General features: G+C 40.0%; 1 protein-coding gene across 1 annotated transcript in view; it reads right to left on the bottom strand.

Moving 5' to 3' along the window:
- The window catches only part of LOC308282238 (atrial natriuretic peptide receptor 1), a gene marked incomplete at its 5' end in the record, with an annotated part of 72,393 nt that extends 56,744 nt beyond the window's left edge, over nt 1–15,649 (bottom strand). The window contains one exon of the mRNA XM_080722583.1: nt 15,642–15,649. Coding sequence (XP_080578709.1) covers nt 15,642–15,649 — 8 coding nt within the window. The remainder of the gene's footprint in view (nt 1–15,641) is intronic.
- Between the last annotated feature and the right edge of the window lie 5,366 nt (nt 15,650–21,015).

The raw sequence follows: 21,015 nt of genomic DNA, 5'->3' as shown, positions 1-21,015 counted from the left end.
TTGTTGTAATTTCCGCTGTTTTGGGTACGCTGGTTGTCATGGTCACAACGATGGTCTTGGAAGTGACGGTGGTTGTCACTGGACTAGTTTCAACAGGTTTTGACGTAATTTCCACTGTTTTGGGTACGCTGGTCGTCGTGGTCACAACGGTGGGCTTGGAAGTGACGACGGTTGTTACTGGGTTAGTTTCAACAGTCGTAATTTCCTCTGGTTTGGATATGCTGGTCATCGTGGTCACATCGGTGGGCTTGGAAGTGACGACGGTTTTCACTGAGCTAGTTTCAACAGTTGTAATTTCCGCTGTTTTGGGTACGCTGGTCGTCGTGGTCATAACGGTGGACTTGGAAGTGATGATGGTTGTCACTGGGCTAGTTTCAACAGGCTTTGTCGTAATTTCCGTTGTTTTGGGTACGCTGGTCGTCGTGCTCACAACGTTTGGCTTGGAAGTGATGACGGTTATAAATGGGCTAGTTTCAACAGGTTTTGTCATAATTTCCGCTGTTTCCGGTACCCTGGTCGTCGTGGTTACAACGGTGGTCTTGGAAGTGACGACAGTTGTCAGTGGGCTAGTTTCAACAGGTTTTGTCTTAATTTCCGTTGTTTTGGGTACCCTGGTCGTCGTGGTCACAACGGTGGGCTTGGAAGTGACGACAGTTGTCAGTGGGCTAGTTTCAACAGGTTTTGTCGTAATTTCTATTGTTTTGGGTAAGCTGGTCGTCGTGGTCACAACAGTGGACTTAGTTGTAGTTGTCAATGTAGTCGGCCAAGTCATGCTTTTGGCGTTGCACAAATCCCCGTCACAGCAGTTTGATCCAACAGTGAAGTTCACAAAGTCTCTTAGAGGAGGAAATACAGCCAGTTGGGAAGCATTAGCACACAGGCTTGCAGATGCGCAGCCAAATGTGTTAACAGGGCTGGTTGTGGTCCTCACTACAGATACAAAAGAAGGTATTTTTCCATTAACATTAGCAAACTCTTTATCAAACTTTACAAGTTTAATTCCATTTCATAAGATACACAAGTTTCAGTTTCCCACTGAGCATATTTGATCTAATTAGACATCTTAAACATGTCTAAATTTGGTAAGGCTAAAACCAGGTTATAACTGCTAAAAGTGATAGTTTTTTAGATGACTGCAATCAAGAGTATGTTGATTAGCTTTTTAAACATCTATATAGACCAGGGGTAGGCAACCTTAGGCACGGGTGCCAACATTGGCACAGGGGAGGGTGATCACCGGCACACTGGCAGAAGTGTGAGAGAGAGGATTTTTATTTTAAAAACAGATCTTTTTTTTTTAAACGTGGTCAATTAAAGGAAGTTAGCTAATTTATAGAAAATTACATTGTGCAGAAATGTGAACAAAATTGTACATTCATTAAAACTCTGAACTATGACTGGGGAGGGAGTTGGGAAGATAGGTAGATTATTGCTCTGAGTCTAATGATCATTATAACAATGTCCTGCCAGTCAAAATGTCAAAAATAGTTGTCATTTTTTTTTATGTGGTCAATTAAATGAAGTTAGGTAATTTATATCAAATTTCATCTTGCATAAAAATTCTACATTCATTAAAACTCTGAACTCAGACTGGGGAGGGAGTCGGGGAGGTGGATTATTGCCAATTAAAATATGTAAAAATATTTGTCATTAAAATGTATGTTGACACGGCACACTGACACTCTAGAAAATAAAAACATGGCACTTCATTTCAAAAAGGTTGCTGACCCCTGATATAGACTGTCTATAGACCGATTTCCTGAGTGCTCCCCTGTAGAGAGCACCGATGTGTAAACCGCAGCCAGTGGTGGAGTAGAAGTAAAATTATTGAAAATGTGAAATACTGAAGTAAATACATACACTCAAAATTGTACTTAAGTATACAGAATTTATATAAATGTAGGCTACACGTTAGTTTACAATACTGTTTACACCACAGAAATTGCAGGCGCCGCCCTCTGCAGGGTGTCGCTCAGGAAATACAGCCGTTGAAATAACGTTGTTTCAACATCTAAGGCAAGCTAACCTGTCTAAAAAAATCACATTTATACCAGTTATAACCATCGTTTAGACTGAATCTACGTCATTCTAAATCTATCCTGTTTTAGCTGACCATGGGTTATTTCCCATCCCATCATCATATCCAGCTGAGCAAACCTCACTTCTTACTAGTCTTGTTCATAGCCTACTTTTTAATGTCGTTTTTGACATTCCAGTATTTAAGGATACAATAATGCACAAGTCAGAGTGTTGTGAATTCTCTAATACTCTGTTTCTGTCTGTTCATAAACTGGATGTCATAACACAGCATGGATCCCATTTTGCTCAACTGTACTCATAGCAATTTAAGACTTACGACTTCCGTTGACGCACCGGTCCTCAATTCCTACACATTGTTCTGTGTTGTTGCATTCATTGTCTATCACGCTGTGACAGGTGAAGCATTTTAGCCCATTATTTCCCTGAGTAGGAACTGAAATGGAACAGATGATTATTACATTATCTTAGAATGAGATTAATATTCATTGGGTCAAACAGCTTGGTTGGTTATCTTAAGTCTGGCTGCATCATCAGGTGTGTGAATACGGGGAAATCTCGCTATTTCTACGTCCCATTACTTTGACTACAGACATCGGCAGGTTAGTTACTCACCAGCGTCAGGGTTACTGAGGTTAGGGTTAGGGTTAGGTTTAGGTATAGAGGTTAACATTCACCAGCGTCGGCAGGTTAGCTACTCACTAGCGTCGGCAGGTTAGCATTTCGCCAAGTTAACATTAACCCGAGTCGAAATACTGGGACGTAGAACAAATGTTATGTTGAAATATCAACACACTCCCATGTGAATCATTTAAAGATGAAATTGCCAAATAAAAAAAGGATTAGGCCTACTACTAAAGAAAGGATTACTACCATTATACCAAATTTGAATAAACTCAAAGATTTCACAAATGAAAAGAAATACAGCATCGCTAAAGGATTTCACTGCCTCTCATCACTGATGTACAGTCTGCCTCCGCCAACCAGATGCAGTTTATGTCTCCCTCTTTCCAGACTCATATAATATAGTTTACTGTAAGTAGGCTACACCTATGAGTCCAAGTGGACATTTGTGTCTAACGTCATGAAATTCCCCACAGGTGTTCCTCAGTGTCACAAGAACTGGAAGGACATGAAGTCAGTGACCTTGACCTTTGACCACCCATTACTTCAAATCAGTTCATCCTCGAGTCCAAGTGGACATCTATGAATCTACTCCTGGAATTCCCCCGAGGCGCTCCTGAGATATTGCATTCGCATGGTTGAGATGGATTCATTCGCAGAATCAGAATGGTTCAACCAATCCAACTTGAAAAGCTAAATTTGAAATCAAACTCGAGGCAGAATCTGGCAGAGAACAAATCAGGATTTAAATAGAATTGAGTTATTATTATTAGTGGGGGTGTTACTCAATAATTACAGGAGATTGACATCTAGGTAGAGCCAAACACACATGGGAGGAGAAACACAAACAATAATAAACAGATGTCAAACCACTTGCTCACACCTCCTGAAAGACGTACACAAAAGCACGCGCACACATGCACTAGCAAAACACACACTGAATACCTGAACAAATCTTGGTTGATTGATTTACTTATTTATTTGTTTATTTTTTTTACCTGGTTTTAGTAAAAAATGTTTAATACAATAAGATCATAATGTATGTGGTCAGGAATTGAATAAATCTGGGTTCAAACCTAACTACGTCTCATGATTTAAATTCACTCCCAACTTTGTAAAATCACTTTCAAAAATACTTTTGGTCATTTTATTGTCTAATCAGGCTTTTGGGAGCACCCGGGACAGTTAAGTTGCTTGATTCAGTATTAAGATATAAACTCCATTAAAACTCAATTTTAACCATGATAGATTCAATGAAAACACTGTCCTTTTTTGTGACTCATACTGACTCCTTTGTGAGCAGGCCATGTATTTTCATTTTCCCCAAAAAATGATTAAAAATAAATACCACAATGTACAAATAGACTACTCTGTTAAGAGTACTTAAAATAAGTACTGTACTGTAAATGTACTTTCCACCACTTGTAATAAACCTAGTTATATGTATATAAAATACAAATAATATAAATTAAAAGAAAATACCAGAATATATCTGGAATTATTAATGAAAATGTTCTTTTTCCCCTCAAGATAATTATGCGATGCAATGATAGTATTGTAACAAATGTACATACCAGACAAAGTCTCACTGTTACAGCCGGCTGTATCACAACAGAGAATGGATGCAACTCCATACCCAAGGTGTCCCAGGTTTGCTGAAAATAGCTTTTTTTCAATTTTGGGACAAATGGCAGCTGATGCACACTTCTTTATGACATGATTACTTGTACTGCCCGTCACTGTCACTGCTGCTACAATAAATACAAAATAAAGCAACAACGTATTAATGTATGAGAAACAACTCATATTATTATACAAACATGTTATTGTGAAATGATTACTGAAAACATAGTTAAATATTACCATGTAGAGTAGCTGATAGACAGAGCTGGTTAGCGGTACAGTTTAACAATGCTGAGATTCTGCACTGAATGTCTACAGAATCACTGCAAGTGTGACACTGAAGCGCATCCGCTGCATTGAGGGAAATATGTATTAATTCAACATTAAACCTTTGTTTCTTACATTTTTGATACTTTTTGCACAATGCAAGATTTATATTGTCCGATTTATATTAATGTTACGTAAACTAAAACAATGGCACTGTACATTGTTTTGGTTTTTAATCAAATAACCGTTAAAGGCAATTGTTTGGCTGAGGCTTCTGAGAGTTAACACATCAACCGAGTTAAGGTTGAGCTACAGTACTTCATTTATTATCCTTCTGGTGGAAATGTGTCCTCTCCATTTGACCCACCCTTACTACCTAAAAGCAACGAGCATTCACAGTGCAGCATTCACAGACCAACTCCAGTTGACCAAATAACCCAATATCAATATTGTGATTATATTGTGGAGATGACTGTGATGTACAAAACATTTTACACATGAGATTTTTTATAAATAATCATATTTTTTACTCTCATGCAGCTTTTAAACTAAAAATATTTTTGAATGCAGGAGAAGACAACACTTGTGTTAACCTATCAAAAGCATCTGTCATTTCAGATTTTTTTATTGGCTATTCAAAATTTGCAGATATACAAGCTCAAACAATCATGATATTTATGTGAATCTTTGAATATATATATATTTTGAGACAAACGTTTTTAACTCAAATCTTGGATTCTGAGGATCCCTGGAACAATATATTTTTGAGTAGGAGTTCCATGGCCAAATACATATAATTTTGTGGCGCTTTGACATGAAAAAGGTTTGAGAACCACCGATTTTTTTGAATCAGCTTCAGGTCTAAATGATTTAATGTCAAAATATTACAACAATATCCCAAATCCTAGACCAGGGGTCAGCAACCTTTTTGAAATGAAGTGCCATGCTGATGATAGTCAGTGTGCCATTCCATCGAAATCTGACATAATTATGTTGATTGTCAGGACATTGTTATAATGATCATTAGAATCAATAACCCACCTATCTCCCTGACTCTCTCCCTAGTCAAAGTTCAGAATTTCAATGAATGTAGAATTATGTGCAGAATGTAATTCGCTGCAAATTGGGTGAATTAACGTAATTAATTGACCACATTTAAAACAATATTTGTTGAATTGATTTAAAAATATACATCCTCTCTCTCACACTTCTGCCAGTGTGCCAGTGATCACCCTCCCCTGTGCCAATGATGGCACCCGTGCAGTGCCTAAGGTTGCCTACCCCTGTCCTAGACCAATTATCTAGTCTGATATGTATCACAATAATAATATAATACTTCTGTATTGCCCCCATCCCGTACCTTGTCGAGGGCAATGGCATCACTATGTACTGTACCTATCATGCATAAGAGTGAGTTGAGTTACCTGCGTTGAAGAGGCTCCAGGTGAAACACACAGCCAACAACGGCTTCATTGCGAAGGTGGGCAGATCAGTGAAGGTGGACAGTGGCACTGCATCTCCTTTTATAATAATGTGTCTATTTTGAGAAATGGGTATACAATGCCTGATTTAGATTCTAAATGGATAGTTGCCAAAATCAACTATATGGGAAGGCAGCATCGCTGCACCCTAATTTTTTGTTCATTGCCTAAGTTGTTATTATTTTTGTGACAGGCAAACTATGGTTATGATTAAAATTCCATTGTGGTCCATGAATCATGGAAACCTTGACAACAGCAATGCAGGGAATGAGGGAAGTACTGTATCTCAGAATGCTATCTATTGAACAGTGGTGTAAAGTAACTAATTACATTTACTTAAGTACAATTTTGAGGTATTTGTACTTTACTTGAGTATTTCCAATTTCCAATACTATTATTTGTACTCCACTACATCTCGGATCAAAATATTGTACTTTTACTTCACTACAATTATTTGAAACCTTTAGTTTCTAGTTACTTTGCAGATATAAATTATAATATCATAAAACACATACATATCGTTTTGGAGGGCTTTGACATGAAAAAAGTTTGAGAATCACTGATATACATGTAGCAACATAAGGTTTTCAGAAAACTGATTTAGAAAACATTTTTAGAATCGGCCTCAGGTCTAAATGGTTTAATATCACAATATTACAACTATATCCCAAATCCTAGACCAAAATGATCTAGTCTCATACAGTATCTATCACAATTATAATACCATGGACTCCCTAAGGGCATTCGCACAGGACAGAATTAATTTGCAAGTGTGATTCGAGTAGCGGTTGGTTGTTTAAGTTGGACAAAATATGTTCCCAAATATGGATATGACTGACGTCTGACATCATAGATGAGCCTCACACAATAAGTCCATATATGGGCATTCCAAGCTATGGGCTTAATAATGATGACATCAGGAATCTCCATATATGGGCATACAAGGGACAAGGACGGAATTCATTTGCAAGTGTGACTCGTGTCGCGGCAGCCACACTGGTTAGACTGACACATATGTATATATATTGGCATTCCCAGATATGGGGTTAATATTGATGACATCAGGAATCTCCATATAAGAACATGTCAGCTATAGACATAGAGGCATTTGTAAATGAATTATGTCTTGACATATGGAGTGTCCATATATGGGCATTGCCAAATATGGGCATATGTCATGTCACAACAGGTCAGCTATAGATATTGAGGCGTTAAGCTGCCTTGGTCATTGAGTCAACAATGTGATGTCACAACAGGTCAACTGAGCTGAGGCATTGCCTACCTACCAACTGACTCACTGATGGTCAGGATCTGCCGGGTTTGATAGTAAATGCTCCCTACGGTAGCAATAATATTGCTGTATTGCCCCCTTCCTGTCCAACGGGATCATTGTGAAGACAAGGTGGTGGGCAGATCAGTGATGGTGGACAGTGGCACTGCACCTCCTTATATAATAATGTGTCTATTTTGAGAAATGGGTATATGATGCCTGATTTAGATTCTAAATGGATAGTTGCCAAAATCAACTATATGGGAACGCAACATCGCTGCACCCTATTTTTTTGTTCATTGGCTCAGTTGTTACTATTTTTGTGACATAGGCCAACTATGGCCTGTGTCACAAACCTATTTCATTGTGGTCCATGTATCATGGACAACGTGACAACAACAATGCAGAGAAGTATGTCAGGATGCTATTTATTGATTTCAAAAAAGCTCTGCCTTTAACACCATCATCCCTGTGTGGCTGGGAACAGTCCAAATACCATCGCCAGGTTTACTGACGACTGGTGGTGAGCCCTATCGCAATAGTCAACGAGAGGGCCTACCTGGAGGCGTTAGAGGGCCTGACAAAATGGTGGGCGGAAAAAACTGTCTCTTCCTGAATCTAGGAAAGACCAAGAAGATAAGTGTGGACTTCTGTACACAGTACTGAGAAAAAAGGGCCTATGCACCTCTACTGATCAACGGTGAGCCGGTGGAGAGGATGGACAGCTTGAAGTGCCTTGGCAGAGCTAGGCCATGTAGTCAGGGAATTTTAATAAAACCCTGGGAATAAACTTTTACCAAACAATTTCTTCACCAATGTGTTTGTAAAGATGTCTACTAACATATCTAACAAAGATTGAAATTCAACATCCCTAGGAGAATCTTTGACAGCTAGGGTAATTCTGGGTCTCATTCACTTACTATACACTATACTATAAGGGAAAAAAATGACTCCCAAAACTATGCTTTAAGTAGCATGTGAGGGGTCTAACTAGGTGTTTTTAATTATTCTGAATCCATTGCAAGCATTTGTTTTGCACGAAAAACATTCCTTGGGCCAGAAATGGACCCCATACAACTTTGGCCCAATTAATGTTTTTTGTGTAAAACAAATGCTTGCAATGGATTCAGAATAATTAAAACACCTAGTTAGACCCCTCATATCCCACTTGAAGCATATTTTTGGGAGTATTTTTTCCCCTTATTGTATATAGTGTATATAGTAGTAAGTGAATGAGACCCAGAATTACCCTAGCTGTCAAAGATTCTCCTAGGGATGTTGAATTTCAATCTTTGTTAGATATGTTAGTAGACACCTTTACGAACACATTGGTGAAGAAATCTTTTGGTAAGAAATTTATTCCCAGCTTTGACAGGTATTCTGCTAAAATTCCCTGACTAATGGTAGAGGCCATGGCAAAGAAAATGAGACAGTGCCTGTACCACATGAGACAACTGAAAAAAGTAAAGGTGTAACAAAAGATCCAAAAAAAAGACTCCTGGCAGGGGGAATGACCATGCGGTACGTTATGGACAGAGCTCTAATCAGGGCCTAGGAGCACTCCAAAAGGTGCATGGTGAGGTCTGCAGGACGTACCCCTGGATGCTCTCTTCCAGCCACGTGCACACATAGACATCAAAGGGGGCTCGAGCCCCTGCCCTTTTATCTGTCTGTAAAAAGTGCCATCTCCAGACCATGAATGCGTTTTTTACTATGGTGAAAGAAATGCAAATGCCCTCTTTCCATGCCATAACTAAAGGCAGCATTCAAGAGAATTGCCTTGTCCAAACTCTCCTGAACTTGAATGCAGCGTCTTATGATGAAAGAAATTCCCTCTCTGTGTAGAAATCCATGTTGTTACGCCGCATCTCCAGTATTAACTTGATTATGCTTAGTTCAGTGTGGTATCAAGCACCGAAAATAGCCGACCTCCAAGCTCACAACGCGTCGCAGCGCAATACGTTGTGGGCTTGGAGGTCTGCTATTTTCGATATTTTCACCAAAAGGCCCTTTTTGAAATGTCTTCCCCTGCCTCTCTAACATTCTCTGCACGTCCCTGCTCTCTTCCGTCTCTGCAGGACATTTACGAGAGAAGTAGCTTGGGCAGGGCAAAAAGGATTATGAATCATCACCCTAGCAACAAACTGTTTGTGATGATGCAAAACGGCAAACGCCTGAGATGTCGAAAAGCAAGGGCTCTACACGTGTCTGTTAGAGCACTACATGTGGACAAAAAACAAAATAGGAAAACAGGAAAATTAGTGTTAGTTAGACATTGTCTAATTATTGATCACTTGTTCTTTGTCTGAGAAATGCGGCTCATGCTACAGTATATGTAAATATATGTGAAACTTGCACTTGCATTTACTTTGTACATCTTTATGGTCACTTTGCACATTTTGGTGAACATTGCTGTTGGAAGAGTGACAATAAACATGGCCACCAAGGGTTGAAAGATCGAGTAGTTCCGGGGTCGAACATGCATTTCCGGTTCGCGATCACAGCCGAAACCGGAAGAAAGGTAAATAGGAGGTAGGGACATCACGTGACAACAGGTATACGCCATGTCCGGCCATGGGTGCCAGAACTCGCACCGGAAGTGTGATGAAATACATGACAGTGAATGGAGCCGGCTAGATCAGCTGAGATCACCTCATGAACAAACCTGGAAGAAACACTATTTATGAACGACTGAGACCTTTGTCATATAATCTGTTCAGAAATATAAAATAACATATATCAAAGGAATTTTTACAATCACTTGCTTTTCGATGTGCACAGTGCATAATGAAATAATAATATTAACAGTAAATAATAATCGTTTCTGTTTCTTTCAGAATCGCGAGATTTGGTTCCCAGACAGGAAACGGTGGATAGTCTCGCGATACTGGCACCCATGGTGAGCTTCATGGCCGGACATGGCGCATCCCCATTGTCACGTGATGTCCCTACCTCCTATTTACCTTGACCGGAAGCAGGAAGTCGGAAGTGTGTCGGGAAACTCATTCTTGGCAGGGAATGAACATTATCAGCCAAAGCACAATCCAGGTAACTGTCTCTGTCACTCCAGCTCAAACAGAATTTATTTTTACATTTTCATCAATTTCATCCAATCAGGAGATAGCATTCCCAGTCAGATATTGGCTATTAATCTGTTGATCAGGAACTGAAACGGAGCAGGTTATCATTTAAATTAGACTTAGAAGTGAATTGTGCAAATCATCTCAGTTGACTTTTTATCATGTAATGGTTTTATTTTTGGCTGCTTGGTAGCAGTTTAATACAATTGTCCATGTTTATTTGTGGTCAGTATAATACATTTGGGTTTAAACTGAACTATGTTCCATGATTTAAATTCAATCCCAACTTGTTTCTGAATAAACCATGACACTGAATAAAGTCTGTATAATAACTGGCATGTCATATAGCACCAATGAATAGAGATGTATTTTGAGCCTAGAGTCTTCCTCCCTCTAGTGGCGAAAAAAGAAGAACTTCTGGGGACTCAGATTATTATGAGCCCTACTCATAGTAATTTACCATAAGAAATACTCATCCTAACTAACTGTGTCCTCTCTCCCTATCAGCAGCAGCAATGCACATTTCAGACCTATATTAATTATCTGTGTGTTGAAGTGCACCTTGCTACTCTTATAATTGCTTCCCAGGCGCTGCATTAAAAGTGCCCACTGCTCCTTAGATAGGATGGGTACAGCTAGGGGACACGTTTCATGTAGGTCTACAGTAGGCCTACAGGTATGTGCAAATGTTCAGTGACAAAAATACCCCAAAATAGTTGAGACTATAGATTCAAGATTGAATATTACAGTAGTTCCAAGCTTTCTCTCTCTCTCTCTCTCTCTCTCTCTCTCTCTCTCTCTCTCTCTCTCTCTCTCTCTCTCTCTCTCTCTCTCTGTGTGCACTGTTCTTTGTACTCTTTAAAAACAACTGACATAATTCAAGCCAGCCAGTCCCACATCATAAGGAAAGGTTTGACAGGGACTATGCTGTGTATGTACACTGCAGGAACTTGAATGTATACAGTATCTAACTCTGAGAGTGTACAATAGCCTATATTGTAATAAAATTGACTCGTAATTGTCATTTCTACATGAGTGTTAATTTAACACTGACAGTAAACAAATCGTTTCCATTTATCACATGACAGTATGTTTACTACAATCACCTCAAACAATCATAAGTCAAGTTGACAAGCAATGCAATACAACTGGTCTACTAGTCTATATCTGTAGAGCACTGAGTGAGGGACATAATGACAGGTTTCTCTCAGAGCCATGGCTGCACACAGTGCCACTCGTCTTCACGATCTGGTATAAGATAAGCATTTAGATCAAACATTTAGATGATTCAAAAAGCATGTGTAAATTGTATTGAAAAAAAAAAAAAAAAAAAAAAAAGAAAACACCCAACTTGATTATCAGACTGTATTGTATGTATGTATGTGTATTGGAAGGTGTAGGCCCGTGGTTCTCAACCTTTTCAGGCCGTGCCGTGACCCCCCAAAATAATATTTGAACTGGGAACCCCACTTGGAAAGTATAGGCCTACTGTCGAGTTGAGACATTTGACTCGGTTCAACAGATACATTATATTGTGGGAAAATAGCCGATCTAAAAGCTCACAACATCTGCCTCACTATGTGGGCGTTGTGAGCTTGTAGATCTGCTATTTTCATGTTGCCTATTTCTTAATATTATTTGACAATTTGGCCAATTTTATAGTATAGTGTGTTGATTACTTTTGATGTATTGTCTTTATTTTGTTTAGGTTACGGTATTTAGGTCTTAAACTCCTTGAATTGTCACTTTACTGTCATCTGGGGACCCCTCCGCCTGCTATAGGCTACCTATATTGTTATACATAAACCATTCACGTTCCAGTGTGCACTCACATAAACGGGGAGATTTAAACTTGTTTAGCTATAGGCTACTAGGCTAGTAAGTAAGTAGGCTACATTTTATTTAGCACCTTTTACAGAGAGATCTCAAAAAAGATCTTTACAGGCATTGAAAGAAAAACACAATAAAAACAAGGCAAGTAAAAAAAAAAAGGCTATACAGTTAGTTACTTTTGATTGAAGACTTTATTTATTAGATGTTTGCATAGGAAAAGGTACAGTTTCATGACGGTACAGTTCACTGGTACAAGGTCTACTAAAAGGAGATCCTAGAAAAGACTAAGCTTATTTCCACAGGAAACCATTTAAGTATCTCATATAACATTGAATGACAGACGAATAGAACACAGTACTATGCAGTAGATATGTAAAGAAAAGAAAATGAAAGAACAAAAAAAAAGAAAACAGTAAGTCTAAACAAAGAAGGGGCAGGGGAGGGTAGGGCTGGGCTAGGTTTTTTTTTTTACCAGTTGCGAACGGCTGCTGCCTGTAAGTGGTTTTTCAGGGCAATTTTAAAGGATGCTAGGGATCCACACTCCTTCATGGCCTTCGGTAAGGCTTTCCACATTTTGGTGGTATAGCAGAAGAACGAGTTTGACCCTTTGTTGGTTTTGACTCTGGGTTGAAAGTGATCTGTGGCACTGCCTCTGATGTTGTAATTATGGCTAACGTTTATAAAGTATTTTGACAGGTACTTGGGTATCATAGTGGTGTAGTGTATCTTGTACACCAGACCCATTGCAAGTTGCTGTACTCTGTCATCTACTCTGAGCCACCCCACTCTTAACTGGTGATGAGTAGCGGTGAGGTTAGTCTGATAGGGAAGGTTAAGCAGGACCCTAATTAGTTTATTTTGGGCTGTTTGGAGTTTAGTTTTTAGGGCTTGTGGGGCGTCACGATACCATACGTGGACTCCGTAGTCATGAGGGGCTGGATTATGCACCAGCTATGGTCTTCAGTGTGTTGAAATTGACCATTGGGGCGATCCTCCAACCAACAAAACGAGTTCGTTGGTTGATTTTATTTATTACTTTAGAAGTCATCTTTTCGCTGGAAAGATTAGCTTCAAGGATACATCCTAAGTAGGAGATTTCGTTTTTTCGTGTTATGACCTTGTCACCCACTTTGATTGTGAAGTTATCGACTTTTTTGAGGTTATGATTTGATCCAAAGAGGATGGACTCAGTTTTTCCCAAGTGAATTGATAATGTGTTGTCGTTAAGCCATGTGCAGATCTTACTTAGTTCAGAGTTAAGTGTCTTTTCAACCTGCAAGTGGTCCTTGCCCGAGACTAGGAGAGCCGAGTCATCCGCAAACAGGAACAGGTTGCAATCGCAAGCAGATGCCATGTCGTTCACGTATATTAGGAACAACAGAGGCCCCATTATGCTACCTTGAGGAACACCACAGCTTACTGGGAGGGGGGGGGGGGCAGGGTACCGTTAACCTCCACCACCTGTTCCTTCCCCACCAGGTAAGACTGCATCCAGCTCACTGCTGCGCTGTCAAGACCGATGGCTTTTAGTTTCTCAATCAGAAAATGGAGGTCCATCATGACCATGCCGCTATATTTGCCGTCATCCGCTTCGCGTTTGATTTGGTCAGTCAAATAGTGAAGGCATGTGTCAGTGGAATGAGATTTTCTGAAACCAGATTGGAACTCGTAAATCAAATTATTCTCATCAAGATATCTTGCAATTTGTTCGTAGACTATCTTTTCCATGACTTTGGATATGGAGCTAAGAATGGAAACGGGGCGGTAGTTTCCAGGGTCTAGTTTGCTACCTTTTTTATGCAGGAAATATAAATTAAAATCAAATACTTACAACAAATGCCTGTTCAAATAATAGCGTTTTGAGGTTCCTTTTAAAAATGTCGACAGAGGCTGCAAATCTCAAGGCTTGTGGAAGAGCATTCCAAAGTTTGGGGCCAACAGCTTGAAAAGCCTTGTCACCTTTTGTTTTTGAATCAGTCTTTGAAACCTTTAACAGGCCCCTTTCGGGCTCATAGCGTTCGACCAGATCTTTTAAGTAGCTCGGAGCCTGACCATGCAGAGCTCTGCACGCGAGCACTAGGACTTTGAACTGGACCCTGAAATTAACGGGGAGACAGGGCAGGGAGGCCAGGACTAGGTTGATGTGGCAGCTTCTACTGGACCTGGTGAGCAGTCTGGCGGCAGTATTTTGGATTAGTTGTAGGCAGTCCATGGAGCTTTTGCTGAGGCAGGTGAAAAGTGAGTTACAATAGTCTAGCCGAGATGAGACCGAGGCTAAGTCCAATGTCTGATTGAACTAATTGTTGAATCCATTTTAACAAACTGATTTGAACTGCTTCAAGACCAATGTTTGTTTGCTCTCTGCTGATAGAATGTGCACTTGTCTCCTTATAATCAATTAGACACATCGTGAGGAGTTAGTTATCAACATATTATGTAGATTGTTTTAAATGGCAAAGCAGTTATAATCTATGATTCAGTTGAGAGGATGCTTTAGTGTGGTATATCTTGATCTCAGATAAATGCAGATATCTTTGACATGGTGGATAGTCTATTCTTACTGATAAGGAACTGTAACATATGTATCTCAGTTGAAAATACCTGTTTGAACACAGGGTAAATATTTAAAACAACATTTTACTTTTCATGGTGTTAAAGAGTTCCTATTGTATTTTGTAACATGTGTATAGAGGAGCAACATAAACTGAATATCAACATATGGAATGTCAAAGTAATTCCAGAGTAATTCCTGACAACTATGCGTTCACAAAAATGTTATATACAGAAGAAGAAGAATGAAGAATAGCCTATACAGTGTAAGCAGATCATTTTGTCACTGCAGTTTGCTGAATAACAATTACATAGATAACAAGATGTTTATTTGAAGCATATACAGTTTATTTCAGATTTGACAGTTTAAAATAAAACAACAATTCATGCTGACATTAAAAAAAACGATATTTTAGGTTTCTGGAATGACACAACAAGAAAGCACTGCATCATAACCTTGCCAAGTTTTAAATATTTCCAAACTTACTACTGTACATATAGCAACAACAAAAATAATACAAATGAAGAAAAACACAAATTAACAACAACTAAGCCTAAAACAATATTTTATTTTTGGAACACAGTTGTGGTTTGTGATTTTGCACAATAATAAATAAAATTGATAGAAGTTCTTATATTAAGTGATAAAAAAACGGAAATGGGAGCTATCATCAACATGATTACAGATGTACAGTACAGGCTTGTTTTGTAATGTAAACCAATTACATTGTTAAATACATAATCCACTATGGACCACAAAATAAACAAGCTTTGTCTTTTTTGTGATTCGTCAATTTTGGTGCTTTTAATTGGTGATACTGTGCTTTCTGTTGCCAATATATATTATATTCTATCTAATGATGTGCATCCACTCACCTTGCCATAGTAACTCCTCAACCACACATTGCAAATATAGGCATACTGATTCATTGACACCCATAAACAAAGTAAGTACACACACATCATTGGATTAAAATAAGATCTGCTGTCAGCTTATATACATAATTATATATTAAGTTTCTCAAATAAATAAACATTCAGTAGAAAATGTTGAGAAATTATAAAACACCCACATGGATGTCTTTGCATTTCTCGTTTCCCCTCACTTCTTCTGCTTTGCCCTTTTATATTAGTAATAATCTGCAGATGAAGCTTTAGAAACCCTTCGTACAGTTTCCATGAATTAAACGGAATTGGCACATAAAGCGATACAATGGGAGGAAATACTGTACTATTTAAATTTTAATGTCCATAACACATACACATCTTTTTACACAGGTAAAATTCATTGTGCATAATTCTATTTGGCTCCTTGTTGAAGCCTGGAGTTTTCTTCCACACTTAGTAGCAGTATAAAATGGATCAACTAATGTCACCTATGATGGCAGCTATAATCCAGCCAGTAGGTGTGCCACATAGAGTACAATAAGTGGCAGCACTGCCACGGAGAACACTGTTGGCCGAGCAGTGGTGGCAGCGGCCGTAACAGCTGCAGCTGTGGTGGCAGCGGCTGTAGTAGCTGCAGCAGTGGTGGCTGTGGTGGAAGTGGTTGCACTAACGGAGCCAGCGATGACTTTCAGGGTGGTGGAACCACTGCTGATTGCATTTTTCATCGCCGTTACTACTGTGCTTGTAGCAGGAACTGAGGTTTTTGGGAACACCAGGCTCGATGTGGTAACAACTGATCCTGACCTGTAATGTGTGAGAAAGAGAATGGGAGTTTTAAATTGCAAATCATTGCCAAACTCATAATAGAAAGTAAGCAATTGATCAAAATTCTGTCTTACGTGAAACTGTCGACTATAGCTCGTTTGAAAGATGTAGTGCCACTGCTGCTGTTGCTGTAAATCGCATTTAGCTGAAAGAGAAGAATGCAAATTGATTTAGCTCAATCAAACAGAACAAACATCCACAGGGAAATAGTATTAATTCCATGATTCACATCTGACTTAAAATAGATAAATATTATTATTAAAAGCGGCATTCCCATCTGCATTGCATATTAGGGATGCCCCGATCACGTTTTTTTTGCTCCCGATTCGATCCCGATCAAATATTATTGCTTCCGATTCGATCCCGATCTTTCCCGATCCGATCTTTTGGCAAGGCATTAAGAAAAAAAAATCTATTCATTCTATCACTTAGTGCAGCACTGAATCAACTAATTAAAAACAAAGCTTATGAGTAGTGTACCACAAAATAACCATGCAAACTAAATCAAATTAAGAGCAGAATAGTGCAATAAGAACATAATCCTATTACTTTTTTTTACAAAACGAAAACTTCTTCATAATCACATATAGGCCTATAACTGTCTACAGCCACATGTCACACACAAACTATATAAAAACTGGTTAAACATTGGCCATTTTTAAAGTTGAAACAAAATAAGTTAAGAACCAATTAACCAGGCTGCTTGAAAAGTATGCATCTGTAGCAGCTAGTTGACAGTGCAGAGAGACATAATTGCCTTCCTTTGATCCATTAACAAGGGGCCTGTTACTACTTATTGGCATCAGCTGCCAGCTGGACACAGAGTCTGACACAATCACCTCCCCTCTGCAGGGCTCTGTGTCTGTCATTTCTCCAAAAGCCCTTTAATGATTGAAAATGATTAAGGATTACTGTGATTATGGTAAGCTTACGTTTCATATCGCATTCACCTTACCTGTAACTTTCACTACTCCCAGAAAATATTTTTTTGGAAAAAAAAAAATATATATATATTTTTTTCCCGATCTCCGATCTTATAAAAAAGACCATATCGGCGGCCGATCCGATCACGTGATCGGGCAACACTATTGCATATTGATAATAACTTAGAATTCACACATGTCTTGCTTAAGTACAACAATCATTTGTCTTACTTGTGTGACCACTGTGGCAGCCAAAGTCTGATACGCTGTGGTAGACGAGTTGGAGAGATCAGAGCTGAAGGTTTGGTCGAGACTAAACGTAAGAGTTATGGTGTCTTCATCTGCAGTAGGAGGATCTGTCGAGAGTGTGGCGGCTGCTGTGGTGGCAGCAGCAGTGGTAGCCACAGCAGGTGCAGCAGTGGTAGCCTCAGCAGGTGCAGCAGTGGTTGCTTCAGCAGGTGCAGCAGTGGTAGCTGCAGCAGGTGCAGCAGTGGTTGCTTCAGCAGGTGCAGCAGTGGTAGCTTCAGCAGGTGCAGCAGTGGTTGCTTCAGCAGGTGCAGCAGTGGTAGCTGCAGCAGGTGCAGCAGTGGTAGCTGCAGCAGGTGCAGCAGTGGAAGCTGCAGCAGGTGCAGCTGTAGTGGCAGCGGCCGTAGCAGCTGCAGCAGTGGTGGCAGCGGCTGTAGTAGCTGCAGCAGTGGTGGAAGCAGTTGCACTAACGGTGCCGGATTTGACGTTCAGGGTGGTGGAACCACTGCTAATTGCACTGGTCATCGCTGTTTCCACTGTGCTTGTAGAAGGAACTGAGGTTTTTGGGAACACCAGTCTCGTTGAAGTAACAACTGATCCCGACCTGTGATGTGTGAGAAAGAGAATGTGAGTTTTAAATAGCAAATCATTCCCAAACTCATAAAAGAAAGTAAGCAATTGATCAAAACACTGTCTTACGTGAAACTGTCGACTATAGCTCGTTTGAAAGATGTAGTGCCACTGCTGCTGTTGCTGTAAATTGAGTTTAGCTGAAAGAGAAGAATGAAGCATAGCGTTAGTTTATGCAGGACATGTAAGTCTCGCCCGCCTCAGCTGTAATAAGCTGTAATAAGCAAATTGGTTTAGCTCATTTGCTGACGGAAATATTGCGTCCCAAAACTACAAAATGCTAAGCTGCACCGCAATGCAGGGAAGTTTAATAAAGTTTACCCCCCTGCCTTTCTCATTCATTTTAAATTTGTTGTGTTTCATCCACTGAAAAATTGCACTAATTCCATGATTTACTTGATTAAGGACCACAATGTACCTGTACCTTTTGCAAACTGTTAATAAAGTAGGCATATTCAATCAATCAATCAATCAATCAATCAATCAATCAATCAATCAATCCACATATGACTTAATTTAGTTAATATATTAAAAGCTACATTCCTGCCTACGTTGCATATTGACAATAAGAATTTAGATGTTCAACAAGCTCATCATTTGTCTTACTTGTGTGACCACTGTGGCAGCCAAAGTCTTATAAGCTGCAGTAGACGAGTCGGCGAGATCAGCACTGTAGGTTTGGTCGAGACTAAACTTAAGAGTTATGGTGTCTTCATCAGAAGTAGGTTCATCGGTCGAGACTGTGGCGGCAGCAGTGGTTGCAGCAGCCATAGTAGCTGCCGCAGTGGTAGCAACAGCAGGCGCAGCAGTGGTGGCAGCGGCTGTAGCAGGCGCAGCAGTGGTGGCAGCGGCTGTAGCAGACGCAGCAGTGGTGGCAGCGGCTGTAGCAGGCGCAGCAGTGGTGGCAGCGGCTGTAGCAGGCGCAGCAGTGGTGGCAGCGGTTGTAGCAGCCGCAGCAGTGGTGGCAGCGGCTGTAGTAGCTGCAGCAGTGGTGGAAGCAGTTGCACTAATGGTGCCGGTGATGACGTTCAGGGTGGTGGAACCACCGCTAATTGCACTGGTCATCGCTGTTTCCACTGTGCTTGTAGAAGGAACTGAGGTTTTTGGGAACACCAGTCTCGTTGAAGTAACAACTGATCCCGACCTGTAATGTGTGAGAAAGAGAAAGTGAGTTTTAAATTGCAAATCATTGCCAAACTCATAAAAGAAAGTAAGCAATTGATCAAAACGTTTGTCTTACGCGAAGCTGTCGACTATAGATCGCTTGAAAGATGTAGTGCCACTGTTGCTGCTGTAAATCGCGTTTAGCTGAAAGAGAAGAATGTTGCATAGCGTTAGTTCATGCAGGACACGTGAGTCTCGTCCGCCTCAGCTGTAATAAGCTGTCAGTCAGATCTTTTCCTCATTAACAGTAGATCTGCTGATCATTACATTACACTGTCATAATCCAATCAGAGCTCACGCCCAGTAATGGAGGCTCCTTTAAAAACGTCTTGCATTCAATATAGCTCTGCTTGTCTTGGATCTGAAGCCTCAGATCCGCTGCTGCTTAGCTGCCTCCTCAATCAATCAATCCACATTTGACTTAAATTAGATAAATACATTTTAAAAGCTACATTCCTGCATATTGATAATACAAATTTAGAATGATCTTGCTTAAGTACAACAAGCACATCTTTTTTCTTACTTGTGTGACCACTGTGGCAGCCAAAGTCTTATACGCCGTGGTAGATGAGTCGGCGAGATCAGCGCTGTAGGTTTGGTCGAGACTAAACTTAAGAGTTATGGTGTCTTCATCAGAAGTAGGTTCATCTGTCGAGGCTGTTGCGGCAGCAGTGGTGGCAGCGGCCGTAGTGGCTGCAGCAGTGGTTGCAGCGGCCGTAGTGGCTGCAGCAGTGATTGCAGCGGCCGTAGTGCCTGCAGCAGTGGTGGCAGCGGCCGTAGTGGCTGCAGCAGTGGTTGCAGCGGCCGTAGTGGCTGCAGCAGGGGTGGCAGCGGCCGTAGTGGCTGCAGCAGTGGTGGAAGTAGTTGTGTCTGTTCCTGTAAAAACAGTGCGGATTATTATTAAAAAGTAGTTATAATGAAAGCAGCGATGGTTGCAGCTCCCTGTCAAAGACTTGAAAGAAAAGACAAAATCCACATACTTGTTGCCACAACTGTTGACGCATTCACTGCAAGGGAGAAGCCGGAACTGCTGTTTGTCACAGCCTCCACCAAAGTGCTAGCAATAGCAGTGGTTGATGGTGCTGAGCTGGAGTCGTTAAATACCAGGGTTGCATTTACCACAACTGATCCTTGGCTGTGAAAAGATAATCATGCTTATGATCATTATTATTGTTGTTGTGGTGAATGAAGGTAAGCCATTGAGACTACACTAAGGCGTGTATTGAATATAAGCAGCCCCTTTCCTCACACAAATAAGACCAAAACACAAAATATTATATCTGTGGGTTGTACTTGAATAGAGATTTCCTGAAATAACCAATTCAACTTTTAAACAACCATCAATAAATAGGCATAAGTTAAATTGTCATTATTTGTTCGGTTAAATCAAAACAATACCTGAAGCTGTTGATCACAGTTTGAACGAAGTTAGAATATACCAGGCGATAGAGAGCATCCAGCTTTAGAAATAAGAGAGATCAGAGCACGTGTTAGAATTATTAACACATTACACTTTTAAAGTATAGACAAATGTATACTCAGGTCTTTATGAGAGTTTATACAGTGAGGACTTA

The sequence above is a fragment of the Nannobrachium achirus genome, assembly GCF_963921795.1.
Source record: "Nannobrachium achirus genome assembly, chromosome: 3".
NCBI classification, from domain to species: domain Eukaryota; kingdom Metazoa; phylum Chordata; class Actinopteri; order Myctophiformes; family Myctophidae; genus Nannobrachium; species Nannobrachium achirus.
Note: the sequence above shows the minus strand (reverse complement) of the source record. Positions and strands in the feature narration are given on the sequence as shown.